General features: G+C 44.3%; 1 protein-coding gene across 3 annotated transcripts in view; it reads right to left on the bottom strand.

The window, feature by feature from the left end:
• Positions 1 to 16152: 16152 nt before the first annotated feature.
• The window catches only part of LOC135898152 (gamma-aminobutyric acid receptor subunit alpha-2), a 117359-nt gene continuing 113204 nt past the window's right edge, over positions 16153 to 20307 (bottom strand). For all 3 annotated transcript variants that reach the window (XM_065426930.1, XM_065426931.1, XM_065426932.1), the window contains one exon: positions 16153 to 17432. In XM_065426930.1, coding sequence (XP_065283002.1) covers positions 17016 to 17432 — 417 coding nt within the window. In that variant the 3' untranslated portion in view covers positions 16153 to 17015. The remainder of the gene's footprint in view (positions 17433 to 20307) is intronic.

Raw genomic sequence — 20307 nt, 5'->3', positions numbered from 1 at the left:
GACAAACAAAAAAAAAAACGCTGTGTGACCAGATGCGTTCGCCATTTTTTAAAGTATGTTTGTCGTTTTATGCCTTGACTCATCTACAGTGATTGCTTTTACTTTGTTTGAATACGTTTGTGTGTCCTCTCGTCTTGCACTGTTTTATTCTAAGAGCTGGAGAAAGAAAAATACCTTCCATGCTTTGCTGCTGTTTACGGAAACTAATATAAGAGGCACATAAAATGCATGCGGTAGATACATTGAGGAAACTAGGTACGATAAAAGGTGCTTTTATTCACCTGAGGTCGAAATCACAAAGCATTTCTTTAGTAACTGCTATGTCTGCCACCGGCTGACCACCATCGTTAATGATAATATTAAAATAAAATGGCAGTTTCGCTCGAAGCACGAAGCATTCACAGTGATAACAAGATGCTCCTTTTATTCAGGGCCTTGACTCTGGGATTCAGCCACAGGTATGTTTGCTCCGCTCTTAAGAAATTTCTTATGGAGTCCAATAGAATGCACAGTTAGATTTATATATATATATATGTATTTTCTTGTGAGTCCTCTCCAACTAATGATTACTGATTCTTCCTGCTATAGTATTGATTTCATTTGAAGGATGCAATTTCAGTTTTGAACAGCACTTACCCCTGTAGCAGTTCCGAAATTTTAGTTGGGATTACAGCTTGGAATTATTTGCCCATTTCTCTTCCAAGTGCCCATAGTGAGTAGGAGTGCCACGAGTCGGATGGACATCAAATATAACAACGACTCCTCGAACGGTGTTCAAACTGTATGCGGGTGGGACATATTGGCGCGACGTAGCATGCAATGAGCTCCTGCCAGGTGGGCGGAACAAGGATAGATACACGGATATTTCTAGCCGCGGTACGCCGATTCTAGATAAAAGTACGGTGAGCCCAGCGCCTCCAAGAGCTCTTTTTTCCATCTTTCTCTTTCAGTTTTCTTTGGGATCTACGTTTCCAATTAATTTGTTTATACTCTAAATTGCGGGGGTACAACATAAAGAAAAAATTCACGATTTTTTTAGCTGTCCTTGACCCGGGACCTTCAAGTACCACTGCTCGCCTGCGCTTCATGAGCTTGCGCGGAATTATTCAGACATGTTAATAAGACAGTAAATACACTTGTTGAGAGATCAGGGATGGGGGTGGGGGTGGGGGGGAGTAGGTTACATCTAGGTTGGTATTGATTACAGTTCCATAATTGAATATAGGTTAGTTTGACTGAAAGCTATCCCGGCCACGGCGGCCGCATTTCGATGGGGGCGAAATGCGAAAACGCCCGTGTACTTAGATTTAGGTGCACGTTAAAGAACCCCAGGTGGTCGAAATTTCCGGAGCCCTCCACTACGGCGTGCCTCATAATCAGAAAGTGGTTTTGGCACCTAAAACCCCATAGTTAAATTGAATTAAATTGACTGAAAGCTTGCGTTCTGTTACGCAGGCGGGACAGCACAGTGAAATGCAGTTGGCAGGACCCCCCTCCCATCTTTAATTTCCCGCATCAGTTGCCTGTGATGACACAAGTTTGGCCAGTGTTCTTTAAGAGTTTCTAAAAAGTAGTATTTATGAAAAAAGAAAGTAAGCTTACATTGAACATGCCAAATTTCGTGGTCTTTTCCTGCGACTTCCTTTTCATTTCTTTATTACTCGCCCCCAGTACAGGCTAGAGAGCCGGACGTGCAGCCTGGTTTGCTAAAAAAAGAAAGAAAAAAAGAGAAAGAAACAAGGAGGAGAAAAAAAAAACAGCTTCAGGTGAGACCACACCGCCGGTCAATTTAATTAAAAAATACGGTGAGATCAGTGTCTTAAGAGTGACGTCACGAGCTCTGCAGTATGCTTGACCTGCGAAATGCTACAAGAGAAACGCTTGTCTTCAGTTTATCCACCGATAATGACCCTCTTCAGCCAATGAAAAATCTGCACACAAAGTTTCAGACCATAACCGACAAGCCTAAGTTGTCTTAACGTTCATCTTTGAAGTGTCAAGGCTTTGGTCGAAATGATGGGGTAAGAAAGATTTAAACGACCCATAGTCTTCCATATGGAAGGCACGTTCGCTGATGGGCACGGCTTCCATAAAATTACTTGGGCTTGCGCAAACATGCCGAAGCGTCTTCTGACTTTCTCCTTTTTATTTTAAAACCCATAATTAAGGTTATTCGCGTGTTGACTAACGTATTTTCGCTAATCGCCCTCACGACTTAAGCGCCAACTTAAGCATATCCAATTTGCATACATTTAGGACGATACAGTTGCCTCGACACGTCCGCAACTTGAGACAGCTACGCATTCCCACCGCAGTTGCGCTTAAAATCCAAATCGATACGGGTAAACAGCTTCAGGTGATATCACACCGGCGGTCAATTTAATGAAGCCGCGTACTCTCATTTATGCTCCGCGTAGTCGAGCGAAAATGAAACAGTAAAGAAAAAGTAAAAGCGAGATTAACAGCATGCAACGAAGCGGAGCGAAGGCAAGTGCCTTCATTAGGAGCTAATACCTCCAGCGACGCATGAAAACAGTCTCGGTAAGAAAAAAAAAGCGAAGTGACACGATAAAAGTAAAAAAAAAAGTTGCGTCAACGACAAGGCGACGATGTAGCGGTAAGAAGACAGCTCATTCTCGGCGGTTAGGGTGTTGGCACATCTTCAGCGGGGAAAATTGGTCTTTAATTGATGTGGGCAGGCTGCGGAAGAAATCCGACTGTTCGCAGGCTAACATGCACCTCTAGTTCATGGTGATCGGGCATCGTCCCGCCAGGGTTGGGCTCATACGGCGGTGCTCGCCTGACGACGTAAGTGATGCGGTGTCTATTTGGGAGCATATCCTAGGGCTTGTAGGGACGTTAGGCGACCATTAACCCTGCCGACAACTGTAATTCGTGATCTCTTTTACCGGCAAATTGGGCTCGCTCATGCGTCCGCTCCTCGCTCATACTCGCTCTAGGCATCTCGCTAACGTCGCCGCCAGAATGCGCTTGTCCTGCGGGCCTCTGGTCCATTCGTGCGTTATTCGCGCACGCTGCGTACCATACGTAATCGTGTCAAATCAACTTGCCTTCCAGGACGACCTTATGAAAAGTTAAATGAATGAACTGCGACTTGCGCGGTTTGATCCTTGTTCGGGGAGTCACGAATTTGGGCACGTTACTGAATGGTCTGGTCTCGTTGCCACACTAGTACGTCATAGCAGGGTTCACGAAGATGAAAGTTGCCTGATCGGGCAGGTACTGCTTGTCCCTTACTCATGTGTTCTTCCTTTCTTTTTCAACGCCAAAGAAGAGAGTGGAGATAGAGATAAACGAAGAGGGAAAGGTAGGGAGGTTAACCAAGGACGGGACCACATGGCTTCCTTACGCTTTGGTGAGGGGGGGGGGGGGGGCGGATGGGGAATAATAGGTAAGAAGGAAAGAGAAAAAAATGAATCAGTCACTCTCAACATATTCGCTAGGAGTGTCCGCTGTCACAAGCATTCGTACAGCCCAGTCGCCTTAGAGAGGTGCAGAAGGGCTTATGTGACCTCGTGAATGAAAATATGTATAGGCCATGATTCCAGGATCTTTTCCTCCAAAAGCGCTCTATTATCCAATCAATCGGCTGAGTCTAACTTGTCGAACTCGTCGTTGAGCGTCAAAGGACGCGCAGCTTGAGCAGAGAAGGTTCTCTATTGTTTTGTCGCACTTGCGCAAATTGCACGCCGCACTGTTGGCCATTCCTATTAGGAATGAATAGGCATTTGCGAATGTGAGGCCCTACCCCATGTGACACTATAAAGTTGTTTAGCGACTGGAGACTTCAGGTGGAAGGCGAAGTCGCAAGTTATGGTGCAGAAAATACAAGCGTGATTGAATAGTGTCGGTCTCAATACTCCACCTTGTTAAACACCACGACTGGATAAATATCTATTTGTCGGGCCATTTTTCTGTAAGAACAAACACATACCTCCTTGAGAAATAGCTTCTGATCTATCGAAAGATATGGGCTCCATGTTTAGCAGCGTCAAGAGCTTGGACAATGGTTTCGTGAGGTAAGTTTTCCTCAGCACCTTTTACCTCTAACAGTGCTACAGAGAGATGTTCGTAGATTTTTGTTGCTGCGTGGGGGAGAGCAGAGCCCATATTCACAAAAATCTCTCAGGCTATAATTGTTCGTAAGATGAAATGCTAGCCAATCCTGATGCTCGACATCTTATTAGCGAAGGCTGCCAGCGAATGTCAATAAGAGTGCTTGCGAGCGAAAAACTTCGTGAATTCAGCCCCAGAGATACGATTCTCCAGCCGAGGGGTCTTCAATGCTTTGAAGGTCATTTTCTTTACCGCTGTCAATAAGGACTTTCTCTAAGCACAATTTGCAAAACAATGCTTTATTATGTTACTCTCACCCGTCACATCATTGCACTCACGCTTCGTGAAGGCGACTCTGTCGAAAACCTGAAATTTTGTTGATGCATGCAATGGTAGACGAACTTTGAATGTAGAGATTTAGTGCTTTTACAGGAGTGTATACTCAGATGTAAAATGTAATTATGATTGTTTAAGTGTTTATACAGGTGAAATTTGTAATCAAGGCCTGAAAGACAATCTTTCATGCATAAATATCTACGCTAGCTGTCATATTGGTCTTTTTCTTCACATAAAGCGGAATGCATCCTAAATTTAAGTGAAAATGAATACCAGTGAAGCGTCTCCTAAAACGGCTTGGCATGTCTGCACTTTTGGGTGCAGTATGCAAGGTGTGTAACGTCACAGATAAAAGCAAGAACGCATGCTTTTGGTAAACTGAGGCGTTCCGAGATGCCCAAAAGAAACGTACGGCATGATTTTGAAGGCATTCCTTTGGTATAGCTTCAGCCGTGCTGATAAACACATGAAAAGTAGCAAAAATCTCACTAGACAGGTAAATAATGAAAAATACTCAGGTTGTTGGCTTAGCAGGATAGAAACTGCATCTTAAATGCATTTGTATTACTTTTCTGGGTGCATTCTGCACACATTTATACGTGCACTTAATCAATGCCTCTATGACGCTCAATTGACGCGTCAAGTTGAAATGCACAGCATATGCGGCACAACTGCTTTGCTCGAAGGAAATGTCCCTCGTCTACGGTAAGCTTGTTCTACCAAAGGCCTGCTATGATCGCGGCCAGAAACAAGGGACCGCCCAAGGCGATTTGACAAAGACGGAAAGAAAACGTCTGTGAAGACCGGCACTATCGGCCGGCCACCGTTGAGAACTCATAGTTGTCGAGACGGTGAGGACGGCGACTTACGCAAGCGCAGGAAGTACTCTCCTGATGCGCTAATTTTCGGTGTCGAGCGGTGAATAAGCCGGAATTAACCGCGCCAGTAGGCATTACCACATAGCAAAAGGTAGCCGCGTTTGCATGAATGAGACAGTAGCGTACCAAATTTCTTACAAGCTGCCATCCGGCGCAACGACCGCGCAGGGTGGCGGCGTCTTGCACAACACCCAAGCCGCGCTTCTCCTTAAGAAGAGCGCATCGGCAGAACACAATATGCGACCGCGTTTACACGGGGCGCATCCGCCTTATTCCGAAAGAGCCAGAACATGTGTGCAGAGAACGCGTTTCGGCACGTGAGTGGAGGAGTGGGCACTTTTCCTCTCTATCTCGATGCGATACGCCAACGTTTAGACGCATCGCGAGAGACGACTTACTCCGTCTCAAGCTCCCTTGTCGAATTCATGTGATTGGCCTTCCTAGAACGTTAACACCCTTTTACGCGAATACGATGCTCTAGATATGCGACGCGATGCGCCACTAGTCGCGTTCATGTGAACGCCACGTATCAAAATGTGTATGGAATGGACTGAGAAAGCGCTAGAAGTTTCCCATTACGATGTGGAATGCGTATGTCGCACAGGTTGGGAAGCTAACTATAACATTTTTTGTTTATTGGTTGTTCAATGGGAAAATTCGAGGATTTCTTTAATACGAGAAGGGCTGTATTAAGGCAAAGTAGAAACCACCACCATTATATAACGGGACTAAAGTTATCCGGAAGGACTCGCTCAAATGTTCGTCGTACATAACCTATATTTAGGCATTTTTTGGACATTTCAGCTGAAAAAGAATGCGTTTGGAGTGTTAGCCGGAAAAAGGCCTCGCAGTTTTGTTTTATTACGTCACACACCTTGTTTGTTTGAATTAGGAAGCTCATTATTTCGAGAATTCCTCAGTTCACTAAGAATTGTAACTGAGGAAGTAATTCTGTTACAAAAGAAACTATTAGAAGCATATTAGAAATGAGTTATTAGCAAGCGTGTTATCCAAATTAAAGCGGGACATCGGCACAAGCCATCCGTCTGGGTCTATGATTGTTGCTGCTTCTTTTCGCTGCCTCTGCTAAAACTTCACTGCTGCACGCACTCTCGGGGACATGGGAGGATGATGAATAAATGCCTTTATTTTCTTTCCGAGGATGCTTCAGGTCGTCATTGCAAGTGCCGGAATGATCAATAAAGATTTGTTTTTGTTGTCGAGCTCGCTGCAGCGTCCGTTGTTTCCCCCCACTTTCCCACTAGATAGTGCAGTCCACTGTAGTATACGTCTCTGAAGCAAAGCCTGCAATATGAAGGAGAGAAACACCGAGCAATTCACATAAACGGCGAGTATACCTGACAACAGCTCGCTCGACAAGGAAGAACAAAGCTGAAACAACAATGCTGTAACAGATTTATTATTCATCTCCATACTTCGATGTGTCGCAGGTTAAGTTTTCGTTTACAACAAGAAAACAGGCTTTTGCAACAGCCTTCTCCAGAACTTGACAAAATCGCTTTTACTTCTCGAGCTTGTTAAACACTCAACGTGGGCCGTGGCGTGTACGTGTGTGTATTATATAAACTATGTTCCTAATTATAAACACACGCTCGGGGTAGGTCGTCAGCAAATCGGGAATAATATAAGGAACAAGAAGATGGGGAACAAGTGAAAATATACTTTTAGTATGTGGACGCCTCGGCCACGGGCCCGGATTTTGCATAAGTCTGACTGAGACGAAGGCCATGGCAGGAACTTCACCACACTAAAAGGCATTCTCACTGTTGCGTGAATGTCTTTCTATCAACAACAGAATATTTGTGTTCTCATGACGTCAACGTCTTCGGATAAACAAACTGTTGCTGAATATAGATGAGAGGAGGCTTCACTCAAGTTTGAACACTTTCGAAGCTGCCGTGAATACGCATATTCAAAAATATTTACGACATAGGACCCAACGAAGAACACTGTTAAATAATGTACGAGTGTTGCCCATGACAACGTTGCGCGTGAATTAGTTAATTAGCATCTCGTTGCCCTCCAAATTGCCGCGTCTAACCATGTCAGTATCGACATTACGCACAGCAGAGGCGCAGGCTGTCAGATTTCCAGTTTCATATCGACGCTCGCCTACAACGTAACAGCGAACCCGATGCGCATATATAACCAAACGCGCAGTCTGTTTTTAGTGTGGTACACATTTATACAGACCGTGTACACGTACAGCTCCAAGAGCAATAGCATGCAAATGTGGAGTTACAAAAACAGTTTTGAGCGCCCTTCTCGGAAAAGCTGTCGTTGCTTACGTGGTGCTGCATTACGAAACACAACCTGCAATAACGGTTGGTTCTTTATGCATGCCGTATAGGAAGACATGAATAGGTTTGCAAGAAGGGCAAGCTGCGCTGATGCCCAGCAGCGCTTTCGGGTTTCGCATCTCAGAAGGGCTGTTGCTCTAGTAATCACACTTCGCAGCTCGGGAAAGCGACCACGTGAGCCGAGCGGAACCTAAGCGTGCGGTGCACTACCTGTGGTTCTCAACAACAGGTGCGTGATATTGGGAACGTGCACTGTTGTACTGCGGTTCGTGAGTACGCAAAACTTCCGCAGAAATGCAAACCACTGCTCTCGCGGAGAGGTATGTGGTGAATGCGTTTGAGACCGCAAGTTTCTCCGCTCGGTGCATAATGCGGCAAAGAAATGCTTTACAGAAAGGAAGGAAGAAAGAATTTATCACAGAAAATTGTGCGATCAAGAAAATTGTAAGTTCTAGTCAACCTGTGCTTTCTAGAAAAGGCGTGGGGCGCGGCGTACTTTGATTGGAAAACCCGCGCGATAACGCGTATAAAAGGGAAATACCTAGACCAGTGGTTCACATAAGCAAAGTTTATCCTAGGTTTATAGACGATTTCTCTCGCAATATATATATAGAGGCACACCTTTCAGATAACAGGAAACAACAAACAATTAAGCTGCATCTTTATTTAAGCTCTTGAGAATGTTGCGGTAAATACGAACACACCTTCGTGATTACGTTGCACTGCGTTTTACACTGGCAAAGAGGTGACGAAGAAGAGAAGAAGGACGTCGACGGACGAAGCATTTCGTGCAACTGCGTTCTTCTTCCCTTCTTCGTCGTATTTTTGCCGGTGTAAAACTCAGCGCAATCTAATCCCGAAAGCGCACCAACTGGCGCCTTTCACTGTTTTACTTAATGACTACACCTGTTTAACTAAGAGTAATACAATCTTACATTTAAAATAAAGTGAAGCATTTCAAAAATATTTTCCCATAATGGTTCGCGGTTGCTGCACACTAATCATTACAATGTTACAAGTGTTGAGGGCTAGGTGAGTTGTTAATGGTTCATTTCGATGGTGTTCACACGGCACCCATGCAGTGTATGCACGAGTAAAAACCAGTGAGTTTAGTGACTGACATTCTAAATGTTTGACGACAGAAACACAACGATACCATGGCTGGTGCATTTTTCTAGAAAAAATTAAAAAGAAATGAAAAAGAAATAAATATCGCATTAGAGGCTCCTCAGAAAGAAGTACCAAGCACTACGCTGCCAAGTTGTCAAACTTGAGCTATGCTCAAACATGAGCCAAATATGTGACATGGCACACATTTCACACATTTTCCACTTGCCAGATATATCACACAAAATTTTATGCGTGATATCACACATACAATATACATTGATCGATATTCAAGCATAAGCGTGGCTTAACCATCAGACTTTATTCGTGTTAGGAAATTATGTACTCGGGTTATACACTACGATAAAATTTGTTTGTAGGGCTGGAAAAAAAGAAACAGGCATCTGTTTGAGAAAAGAAGATAAATTTGGCCAAATTTAATCACTGCACATACGATGCAAATGAAACAAATATTTGATTTGCCTAAAGTGATTCTATTATTTCGCCCTGCACTTCAGTTCCGTCCGGTACACAATTTATGAAGCGCATGAAGTCAGGTCAACTTTCATCACTCCTTCATATGTTTCTATGCGGAAATGAACATGCGTTTGTTTGAGCACATAATTTTCGTAGTATTTCGTAAAAAAAGTGCAAGCGATTGTTGCACGCCATTTGGCGATAGTCACGTTATCACTCGATGCAACCAAGTTAAGTACTCGAAGATAAAATGAAACCCACAGCTAATGCTACATAACGAATGCAATCAAAGTGCGTAATATAGAAATGAAACGCTAGCAAAATTTTGCCTTTCACCAGCTCGGAAAGCGCGGACATGTTGGTGTCCAGCTGAAAAACAGCCTCACGGAATACGCGTTTCGTTGAACCCATCTCTGTTATTCAACAGCATGCCAGCTACAAATTTTGACAGTGTCTCGGTTAGCGAGCATTCTAAGTAAAAAAATAAGAGGCCTAAGAATAAGGCTGTCAAGCCCCTTTTATTCAGCCGACGCATATACAAACCCAAGCAGTGTAAGAGAAAACTTGACTATCAGCTCGTAATGCAGCGAGACATTGTTCTCAAAAGAAAAACATGCACTTAGAATATTAACAAGCTGCGAAAATTGCCACTAGACCAAAACAAAAGACATCATGACGCTTGAACTGATAAGAATGTTGACGATCCATCAGCGATTAAGCGCATAGTTTACGGCGCTGCATGAAAGATCGGCGTACTTTGACTCCTCCATGCGCCTTTTAAGAAGACCGCCTTGTAAGTCAGCTGCTGAAACGTCAGCATGGCGCAAAACCGCAGGCACAACAGCGAGCTGATTACAACAAATATGTGATGGGATATCTTCTAGTTTCTTTTTAAAATTAGTGTTGGATATAGCACGTGTAGCGGTGTCACTGTGACTTGAAGTCATTCGAAGAACAATAAGCCTCCACTGGATCTTGAAATGAAATATACACCTGAACCCAAAACAATATGACAATTATGTTGACAGTTATAATCAACAGGTTGAGAGAAAATACGCAAGTCCGTCTGGGGCGAAACAGCGCAGTTACAAGGCATAAACCAGACAGGTGGTTTCATGAGTTCGTAAAATTATTAAGACAGTGCGACGAACAGCCGGTCATCTCAGTTATTTTTCATCTGGTTCTCACCGCACAAACACAGATGTACGAGGACAATAAATTTTTTAAGGGTCTATATTTTTGGTAATACAGCGCGTACAGAGGCGACACAATCAGGCAAATGCTACTCATAAACCGCTGGATACCGCCGTTCTAGGAAAGTTTCGACAAATGTATAGATGCTGCTGCGAACATTAATGTGGTGAAGATATGCCAAAAGCAGTATTCAACAAAAACTGGCAGGATGCACCGAGGCACGAACCCCTATGGTTGCCGCGCTGTTTGCATGATTGCAGATGTCTCGCACGCGAGTCCTCATGAGTGTACATCAGCGTAAGTTCCCGAACTTACTTCAACAGCTTGGCGTCCTTTAGTTACGCTGAAATCTGCGAATGCTAATACTTATTAGTCTTGTCTACATAGAAACAAAGTCACTGGGACCATAAATTCTGCTCGTAGTTTTTTTTTTGCCCGCCTAAGGGACTAAAAAGGGAGCGGGCCACTGCAGAGAATATTTGTTAGGTGAATTTTACGCAAGGTGGTTCCTGAATACATGAAAGTAGAGTGAAGAGGACCCAGCGCAGGAATTTTCTCAAGAAGATAAAACGGTAAAAATTACAGCTACGCACCTAGAACAAACACACGAAGTCAGGTATGTCTGGTTCCTGCGTTCAATTGGTCCTGTGAGCACACTTAGTTCTGGAGTGCTATCGGTTCTGAGCCCTCTAATAAGCACAGCCATGACATCGACAAATGCAGAAAGCCAAATGTTCTGATTGTAAGCCCTTCAAGATAACAGACTAAAGTGTACTTCAATAATTCATTCTATTATTTCTGAGTGCCAATGAACAGCCCAGTGACCTTAATAATAATACACTGAACAAAATTTTACATAATAAACTAAATTACAACTATTTTTGAAAAAAAAAACTAAAGTAATGAATGGGCAGTAACGCAGCTACTGAGATGGCTTTGCAGATGAACTATATAAGGTATGCCAACACAGCAGCACACTCCAAAGTGAGCGATTGGACCTGTGGATAGCCATCGAATGTAATAAATACTGGCATCATCGAAAACCAGCATTTTTATGAAAAAACGAAAAAAAAGCAACAACGAGAAAAAACAAAATTGGCGCGCGGGTGTAAGCTCAATTTTCACATACTGCCAACCCCTTAACATAATTGTTGTCCCAAAAAGAGACAACGCCGAGAGACTTGAGAGTCGCAGTGAGCACAAGTAAGCAAAGCCTCGGTGAAAGAGCTTGCAGCGCAATAGATTAAGCAAAAGGAAAGCACAAGGCTGCGTTTGGCACACAAACTTTTCGTCTCATCTGAACATCGCCTGCATTACACTTGATACTGGGTGCAAAACGGTGAATGGTTCCTTAGCAAACCAGCCACCAGCGAATAATTTTTATAATAATAATAATAATAATAATAATAATAATAATAATAATAATAATAATAATAATAATAATAATAATAATAATAATAATAATAATAATAATAATAATAATAATAATAATAATAATTAGTTTTTCTTCGTTTTTTTTCCCGCACAGCATCAGACTGGAACGCCCTTCTCCAGCACGTCGCTGAAATCACTTGCCCAACATCGTTCTTCGAATATGTGTCTTTGTTGGCTGGAAAATAATCTGCTTTTTTTCCTTTTGTTTTTGCGCGCTTGCTAAATGTAGCTTTCTTGTACAGCTTCTCTGAATACCTGTGTTTCGGTTGCATCATCAACTGTACCCACCCCTTATGTAATACCCCTGGCAGAGGGGTCTTTAAGGAAATAAAATTGAACTGAACTGAATACCGGTGTTTCTGTTTCATCATCAACTGTACCCACTGTACCCCTGGCAGAGGGGTCTTTAAGGAAATAAAATTGAACTGAACTGAACTGAAATGTACTCGTATTAACGTCTACTCATTACGGAGCGCACAAGGACTAACAGATAGGAAATGCAATAAAACTTGTCAAAAGAGAAAAGGAGAAAGAAATAAGATGCGAAAGGCAGGGATTATAATCGGAACACAACATCCATCGACAAAAGTTGTGAAATATGTTGTATCTGCCTATATACTGTACACAGCACTACGTGCCTCTCTTGTTTCAGTTGTCGTTGTCCAGCGTGCGTTGCGATGAAGATCACAACATGGGGATTGGCAATGACCAGGCACTCCGTTATCTCGTGGACGTTGTTGCCTCTTGTTGGTATACTATAAAGACTGCTATTCAGAATCAGCCACTTGAAAAACGACAGTTGTTATTGCACCTAACGTGTGACACGCCGAACAGTGTTTACCGGGGCATCGAATTAAAGCAGCGTCCAGCGCTTTTTATACAAATTGCCTATAAACTAAAATATAAGTGAGGAAGAGGCGATACATGACTGGAAGGCATTAAACTCAGGAGTATTTTGTGGCAGAGAACAGGCGCCCCTGTTTCATATAACTTATCTGCCGTTCCCTTGCTGAAATACGCATACGGAAATAAAGCGAACTGCGGTCGTTATTGGGATGGTAGTTTTCTGACAGCTTGGATTCGAGGCATCACAATAAGTACACCACAAGAATAAACGGGAGAAAAGCTGCATCCCGTAAACGATTAGTTCGCGCTATGTTGATTTCAAGTTCCTAGCCCCCCCCCCCCCCCCCCTTCGTTCTTTCCCCACCCTCCTGTCAGCCTCCGTACAGTCCGCAAAGCAGAAGTGCATGGACGTAGACTGCTCTTCAGTATAGGTCGCAGTCTACAAACTTATTCAAGCTGCAAGTTTTACACTGTTTACCCGTCGTTGATGAAGGTTTAGCGGGACGGCACCCTTTTAAAGCGAAGGTTTCTTTGGCTACTTTCGCTAGTTTGGCGGGGCTGCTGCCGCAGCTGCCTGCTGCAGGATAAGTGCGCATCTCGGCGGATGACTTGTAAATGAAGAGAAGTTTAATAGACCGTTAACAGAATGCACCAAAACGACAGAGGTTCACAACTGGCAGCTAAAGTATGATGGTGCAAGAGACGTGTAAACAGACTCTCGCCAAACTGCAGCAGAAATGATGAAAATGCGATAAAAGGTGCATATTGCACACAAACAAAAGTTTGGAGGACGTATTAACCTATAAAACAGCCACAATAAAACAGCCACAATAAAGCAGCCACGGGCAAAGACAAAATGTTAAACGGTACATAGGTTTGACTAATATCTGAGCATGAACAGCCACACATGATTGTTCCTAGTTGCAACAAAGTGCTTTGACCAACGTCGAAGAAACTGTTCTCCTCTCCAAACCACAATTTCGCTGTTCAAGTGCACAATGACACGCGCACGTAGCCGTAACAGCAGAGGGCACGTAGCCCTCGCAAGGCTGTCGAACCGCGCTTCTTACAGATTACAAATGCCCCAATACACAAATGTAAGCTAATAAATTCTGTTACCTAATATGGGCCTTGAGTCGCACTGGCAACATCCAGCTCAGGCGACGTCAAAATAGTTGATTCGAGTACACAACTCACCAAGGTGTGTTCTAATGGTATTTGTTTTCGTTTCCAAACTGCGGACAAGCAGAACGAAGTACGCCGAACGCCGAGACGCTGTCACGCGTTCACAGAGCCTGCCAAGCGCGAGGCCACTCGAAGTCTCTTTCGTCTGGTGTTAATCTTTGAGAGGCATGCGCCCGCCACTTAGCTTTTTGCGACTACTTTCAGCCTGTTGCAACCTATTGCAACCACTCCCCAGAACCGAGACGCTGGAGTGTACCGAGTCAACAACAGGTAAGAAAGTTTCAAGGTATCGTTTAGGCGCATTGACGTAAGCGTAAATTGCTTGGTGCACCGGGTTGCTTGACTGTCAACCGAAAGAAGCCTACGGGAAGTGACGAGGAAGTACATCAACACGCTACTGCTCTGATCGTCCCTGTCGGCAAGTAAGTCAAAAATAACACGCGCAGCAAATTGCATGAGGCATGTATCAGAGGTCAAGAAGGCTGAAACCACCCTTTCTGCAATGTAGCCGCATGAAAGTACGAGATCCGAGCGCCGCTTTGCCCGAACAAAAGAAGGCCACAGATACAATTGAAAACTGACGCAGAAACTGTCAGGGTGGACGAGCGCAACGTAAAACAACCCAAGGAATATGCTGGGTTTGATAAAAAAAGAGCGCGATGCAAAAAATGACCGAACTCTGGCAGCCAAGCCCAATCGCCATTCCGCGACCCGATGAAGCTCTGTCCAGGTATGCGACGAGGCAACGCCTGATGTTGGGAACGTGAGGTTCAGAACCCTCACTATGTCTACACATTGAACGCTTCCTAGAAGGCTCGTCTCACAAGCTCCGTAGGGCATCGCCTTACTCTTCGCTGCATTCAGCCGAGCACCCCAAATGACTCCATACTCGTCAACTTGCCTCAGAAAAGCGAGGTAACTAACGCCACACCAAAGAAAAAGAGTGACGTTGTTATCTGTGTGTGCAGAAATGTTGAATTGACTTAGGCCAGAAAGCGGGAAACCGCCTGTTGCCCGACATTCAACGATGCGTCGGAACAGGGCGTCGAGACAGACATAACGAAAAGGATAGGTGATAATGAGTATCCCTGACGAATTCTAGCGGTAACAGGAAGAGGTGGAGTCATTTGACTATTCAGGAGCAGCTGCGCAGACACATGTTCATACAGGAGTTCTGCAGTGGACACAAAGCTCTGTGGAAAACCAAAGCAGTGTAGTATTCTAAACGAGTCGCAGTTTTCTTCATGGTCGATATTTACCTGAAGTTCATCTGTGCGTGGAATGCGAAGACCAACAAATGGGCTTATATAACATCTGTATGCCAATCAACAAGGTAATGCCAGTAAGCACACCTCTAAAAAAATAAATTCCTGCATAAATCCTGAGCATGTAATGTCGGCTTACAGATATCTCAAAAATCCACCTACCTTTTAATGCAATAGCGTATCATATATTCAACGAATTCTTTTATTTAGCCATTAATTACTTGCAAGTAGGTGTGTGGCATTGTGTGCCCATTCTCGGCCAATCGTTCACAATGGGTATGTCACTGTGACACAAAATGTACAGAATCCTTAAATGCGGCTACATATGTGTCGCACTTCTCTGTGCCTACATCTGTCATTGTCCTTCCCCCGACAAGCATCACACATCGTCTTCTTTAACGTGACATAGCTGAGTAAATGTCTTACACTGTGCACCTGTCTGATTTCGTGCTTGCAGTTCGGCATATGTTGTAAGTGGTGTAGTGCATAAACGTAAATATTGCGCGGGAATAAAGTTGCGACTTTGTAGTGAATAAAAGTAACCTTGCATGAGGAAGCAGTATGCGCCATAGCATGAAAGTAAACACAACTTTACGCTTCAGAGTAAGTTTCATAGGATTTAATACACACCAGTTGACTAAAGCTTCGCTTCACGTACATTCTACAATATGCAAAATCTGCATATTTTTTCTCGCTCTGACGATCATAGCAACGTGACTGTAATGTTCCTGTCACCTGCTATAGCATTCCCGCATAACCCCGCGTAGCTTCATTGACGAATGTTGAAGAGAGCCACAAGAAAAAGCAAATTAAATTTAAGTCTAATGAGCTTGACATTGGAACGGTGACGGCTGGAACAAACGATTAGGTTATCAAACAAGGGGTAGGTTATGAAAAGCAGAAGATCGCAAGAATATAGAACGCACAAAAACGAAGACGAACACAGGTATTCGTTGTTGTGTCCGTGCATGTGTGCCTGCATGTGCGAGTGTGTGTATGTGATATGCACTGATCTGCCCTTCACAACGAGAGTAAACAAACTAGCGCAACATATTTCCTCGTGCAACAATGGAAATCGCAATGACATACCATGCTCTCCAGAGTTGGAAGCTTGGTAAGTATTCCCTCAAAATGCGGCTGCGAGCATTATTCCCAACGGCATGATGCTGCACAGTTCTGCCCTTCAGAGGCCTTCCCAATCAGGTTAGTCACGGATCATTCGGTCCTTTCGTCTATTCGTAGAAGCCGGAAATCATGTATTGTCCACCTTGCAGATTGGTTCATCACCTAGTCACAAACAGCTAAACCTACGTGAATAGCAGGACATCATGTTTGCAATTCGCTCTGCATAGTAAATTGCGACAGGCGAGCAAGTTTCACTGCAGGCTGGACAAGGGCGAATTCCGGTCAATCGCGAGATCCTACATATACAAAAGATGCTGGCGGTCTTTGGTTTAGGCGCGAGGTCACTTCTAGCTCACACGTAAACGAAAATTCACGTGGTGATATGAAACCGATGCAGACTTCTGGGCCCAATCAGCTGAAGTTACCTCGGCTCCTTGAGGAGGTACTTCACAGGGAATAGGTAAGACAAAAGGCTGCCAAAATACATACAGAAATATGCTGCACGATTTCCCATAAGCCTGTTAAGAACATGAAAAAAAAAACCTGGAATTAAACTCGAGCCTCCGTCGAGGAAACCGAAGGCGCGTTTCGTTTTTGTGACCTCGTCATACACGCCTGCCAATTCCTGAGTGCCCTTCAAGGCGCCGAGAACATGCACCACTTTTCCAGCGGGGTCCTAGTTTAAAATTTTTCTACGGATAACCGTAATCTCTGACACGGTAAACGAACGACATGTGTTCCTATTTCTCTCTATCTCTCTCCATTCGGCGTCACGCGTTGTTCTGCACTTCCCAGCCGGCGGGTCTGTCGCGACCCGAGCTGAACCAGTAGAAGAGGTTGATCACGATGAAGCTGAACGGGAACAGCACACGCGACACCCTGTCGATCTGCGAGACGCTGTTGACGGTGGCGCCGCGGTCCGCGCGGCGGCGCATTTCGTCTCGGTAGCGCTCGTTGCCCAGCATGCAGTTGATGAACTGCGAGCAGCAGTGTTGCCGGCGCCGGTGGTGGTGGCGGCGGCTGCCGCGTCGGAAACCCCCGTGCAGCCGCTCGTCCTCCTGCAGCGGCCGCACCCGGTGCTTGAGGCGCGAAGAAGGCGGCGGAGGCGGCGCCGGCGGGGCGTAACCCACGAACCGGACAGGACCTCGTTGTGACGCAGGCTCGGTCTCCACCACGTGGTCGCAATCCTGGTGAATGATTGTGCAGAGATAAGAGGGGATATCAGGTACAGGTCACTGGGCTAGAGGAACGGCTTTAAAGTGGCCACAACGTGATGGAATGTCTGTATGCTAATGGCTTCTCTCAACAACAACAACAACAACAACAACAACAACAACAACAACAACATCATCATCATCATCATCATCATCATCACGACAATTCCTATTTCTCCGTGTCCCATTTCTCCAGTGTAGAGTAGCAGGCTAGAGTAAGCTATAGCTCAGGCCGACCGCTCTCTGTCTTTCTGCACAGCATAAAGCTCTTTCTTGAATAAATTAGATTGAAAGTGTTGGCAACCATAGTTTCGCCGGCTCCTCCAAAAGCAATAAGTTGTTCGATAATCAACGGATAGTAATATGAGGTGGAACAAAACATATTTTGGAAACAGAGCAGTTTTCGAAAATGTTCTGCAGCCAATAACGAAAAAGAAAAGAAACACACACCCACACAGCAGCAAGACAGAGCTGTCTGTGGTTTCAGATCAGAAAAGAGCCAATCAAGTCAATTCAGTAATGCAAGGTAATTAAATAAACGCACAAGGACGTGCTAGCTGTGTTAATACGAGATAAATTTCGTTAAAGAATGTTAAGGTACTTAAAGCAGATCGCTGTAATGTCGTATTGCTCCATGGCCAAATATATTTTCACTAAAAGGGCAATCATTAAGGAGCTTTATTGCTGACATGAAAGCACATCCTTGCTCCTCAGACTAAGGACCGCTTATGAAAACGTGTTTTGCGTTACTCTAGGACACTGGTTATTAATTAATAATTGATAACTAATTATTTATTGATACCTTCAGTGCATACAAAACAGTAGAAAGGGGAAGGGCTCTATTTGTACCACAGCGCTTGTCTAGTTGTCTTATAATTATCTGTCCCCATTTTTGCGCTGTTCTTTCTTTTTTAAATCGCGAGTTGACGAGTGGCTGTAATCAGATATACAAGCACAATGAAAGGCAGACTAGCATAGAAGAACAGAACGAGGAAATAAACAGCGAAGTTATCAAGCGATTACTCCGCAGCTGGAATAAAACATTGCGCTTATGAAACAAAACAAAAGAATACATGAAACTGAACACTTCTGCGTGCAAAAACAAAAACTGGTACAGTGACTCCGGTTATCTTGACGAGTTACTGTACAGTGACTCCGGTTATCTTGACGAGTTATCTGTGTAAGCGATCAGCGTCTGCAGTGCTCACTAATGTGGCCGGCAGGCTGTTCCACTCATGAAATACCTTAGGAACGAACAATTGGGAATCTAGGTTCCAGTGTTATCGCGCGGGACATTAACTTTGAGCATGTGGTCCATAGATGCGGTGAAATTTTTCAACGCGTGTCCAATTAAATTAAGTTACGTCTTGGGTTTTACGTGACAAGACCACAATCTGGTTATGATGCATGCTGTAGTGCGCGATGCCGTGTTAATTTTGACCCCCTGAGGTTCTTTAACGTGCACCCAATGAACGATATACGGGGGCGTTTTTGCATTTCGCGCTCATCGAAATGCAGCCGCCGCAGGCGGGATTCGACCCCGCGATCTCGTGCTCTGCGGTGCAACGCCATAGCCACTACGCCACCATGGCGGATAACTCGCGTTGAATGTGAGGTTGTTGTCATACACTTTGTGAATGCGGCAGCGGCAGGACATTTTTCGACGAGTTCCAAGCAGTGGAAGGTTAACACTAGACTTCGTGCTGGTTTTGCCGGCTGCGCGATGATACTGAGGCGTATAATGAAGAGAACCGAAGTATACTGTAGAGCTTCGTGATTGTTGATAAGTGTGACGGCACCGGGGTCGCAGTTTTATGAAGCGTATGCCATGTTTGGGCGAGTGTAAGTGACTTAGTTGTCGTTTCAGCACCACGGTGAGGAAGAACGAAGTTACGTTCTAGAAAACCGAGCATGCAATTCACTTTAAATATGACTGAGTGAACGTGCAGCTTTGAAAAGAAATCATTACGTGATACACCGAGGTGGTCACTGGAGAGTTTTTGTCTGGCCACACACATGCCTATCTTAAGATTATAGATGGTATATGAGGGGGAGGGGTAACGATCTACTGTGAATTGAGACATCGATTCTACCATGAGCCGGCTACTCCAAAGCTTATAAGGCCTATTCACACTTGGCAACCTAACAAAACTATCAATACTGTGCGCAAACGCTCCGAGAAACGTACTATTGGAGACGGTCGGGCAATTACTGGAAAACAATTCGTGAAAATAGCTCGTTGAAGGAAACAAAAGAAAACAGAAAAAGAATCCTATGAGCCGTTATAGGCACGCGCCGCAAGTTATACTTAAAAAAAATATTGCCAAGAAAAAACAAACAAAGAAAATAGTTTCCCAGCGTCATGAACAACATCAGCATCAGGCAAACTTGCATGAAACACACAGACGTTTGAAGCCGCTTCAGCTGCGCTGCTGTAAGCCCGCTGAGGAAAAGCTGGGCTCGAATTTACTAAAGCAAAGTCCATAAACAAGAGCGGGCGCCTGCCGGCCGTCAGTGCGTACAAGATACCGAAGTCAGCAGCCAGGTACTGACAGCGCTTGCGAATCCCGTTCGCTAGCCCCGCACATAACTTAACCCCTGACAATATCGCTAACAGGCGAGTAAAAGATATAGTCTGGTTATTCTTTCTGCGGAGAAGAAAGAAAAAAAAAGCACATAGATCTCTCAGTGCCGGAAAATACCACGTGGCTGTAGCAGTAGAAGCGATATGTAAAAAAAAGCAAGAAGTTATAAAAAAAAAAACATTATCAAGCCACAGTAAACCCTCTACATTATGTTGCTGACAAAAACTTCATGACAAAATACGCTACAACGGCTGATAACAGTG

The sequence above is a fragment of the Dermacentor albipictus genome, chromosome 3, assembly GCF_038994185.2.
Source record: "Dermacentor albipictus isolate Rhodes 1998 colony chromosome 3, USDA_Dalb.pri_finalv2, whole genome shotgun sequence".
NCBI lineage: Eukaryota > Metazoa > Arthropoda > Arachnida > Ixodida > Ixodidae > Dermacentor > Dermacentor albipictus.
The sequence above is the reverse complement of the archived record's forward strand: the minus strand, read 5'-3'. Positions and strand labels throughout refer to the sequence as shown.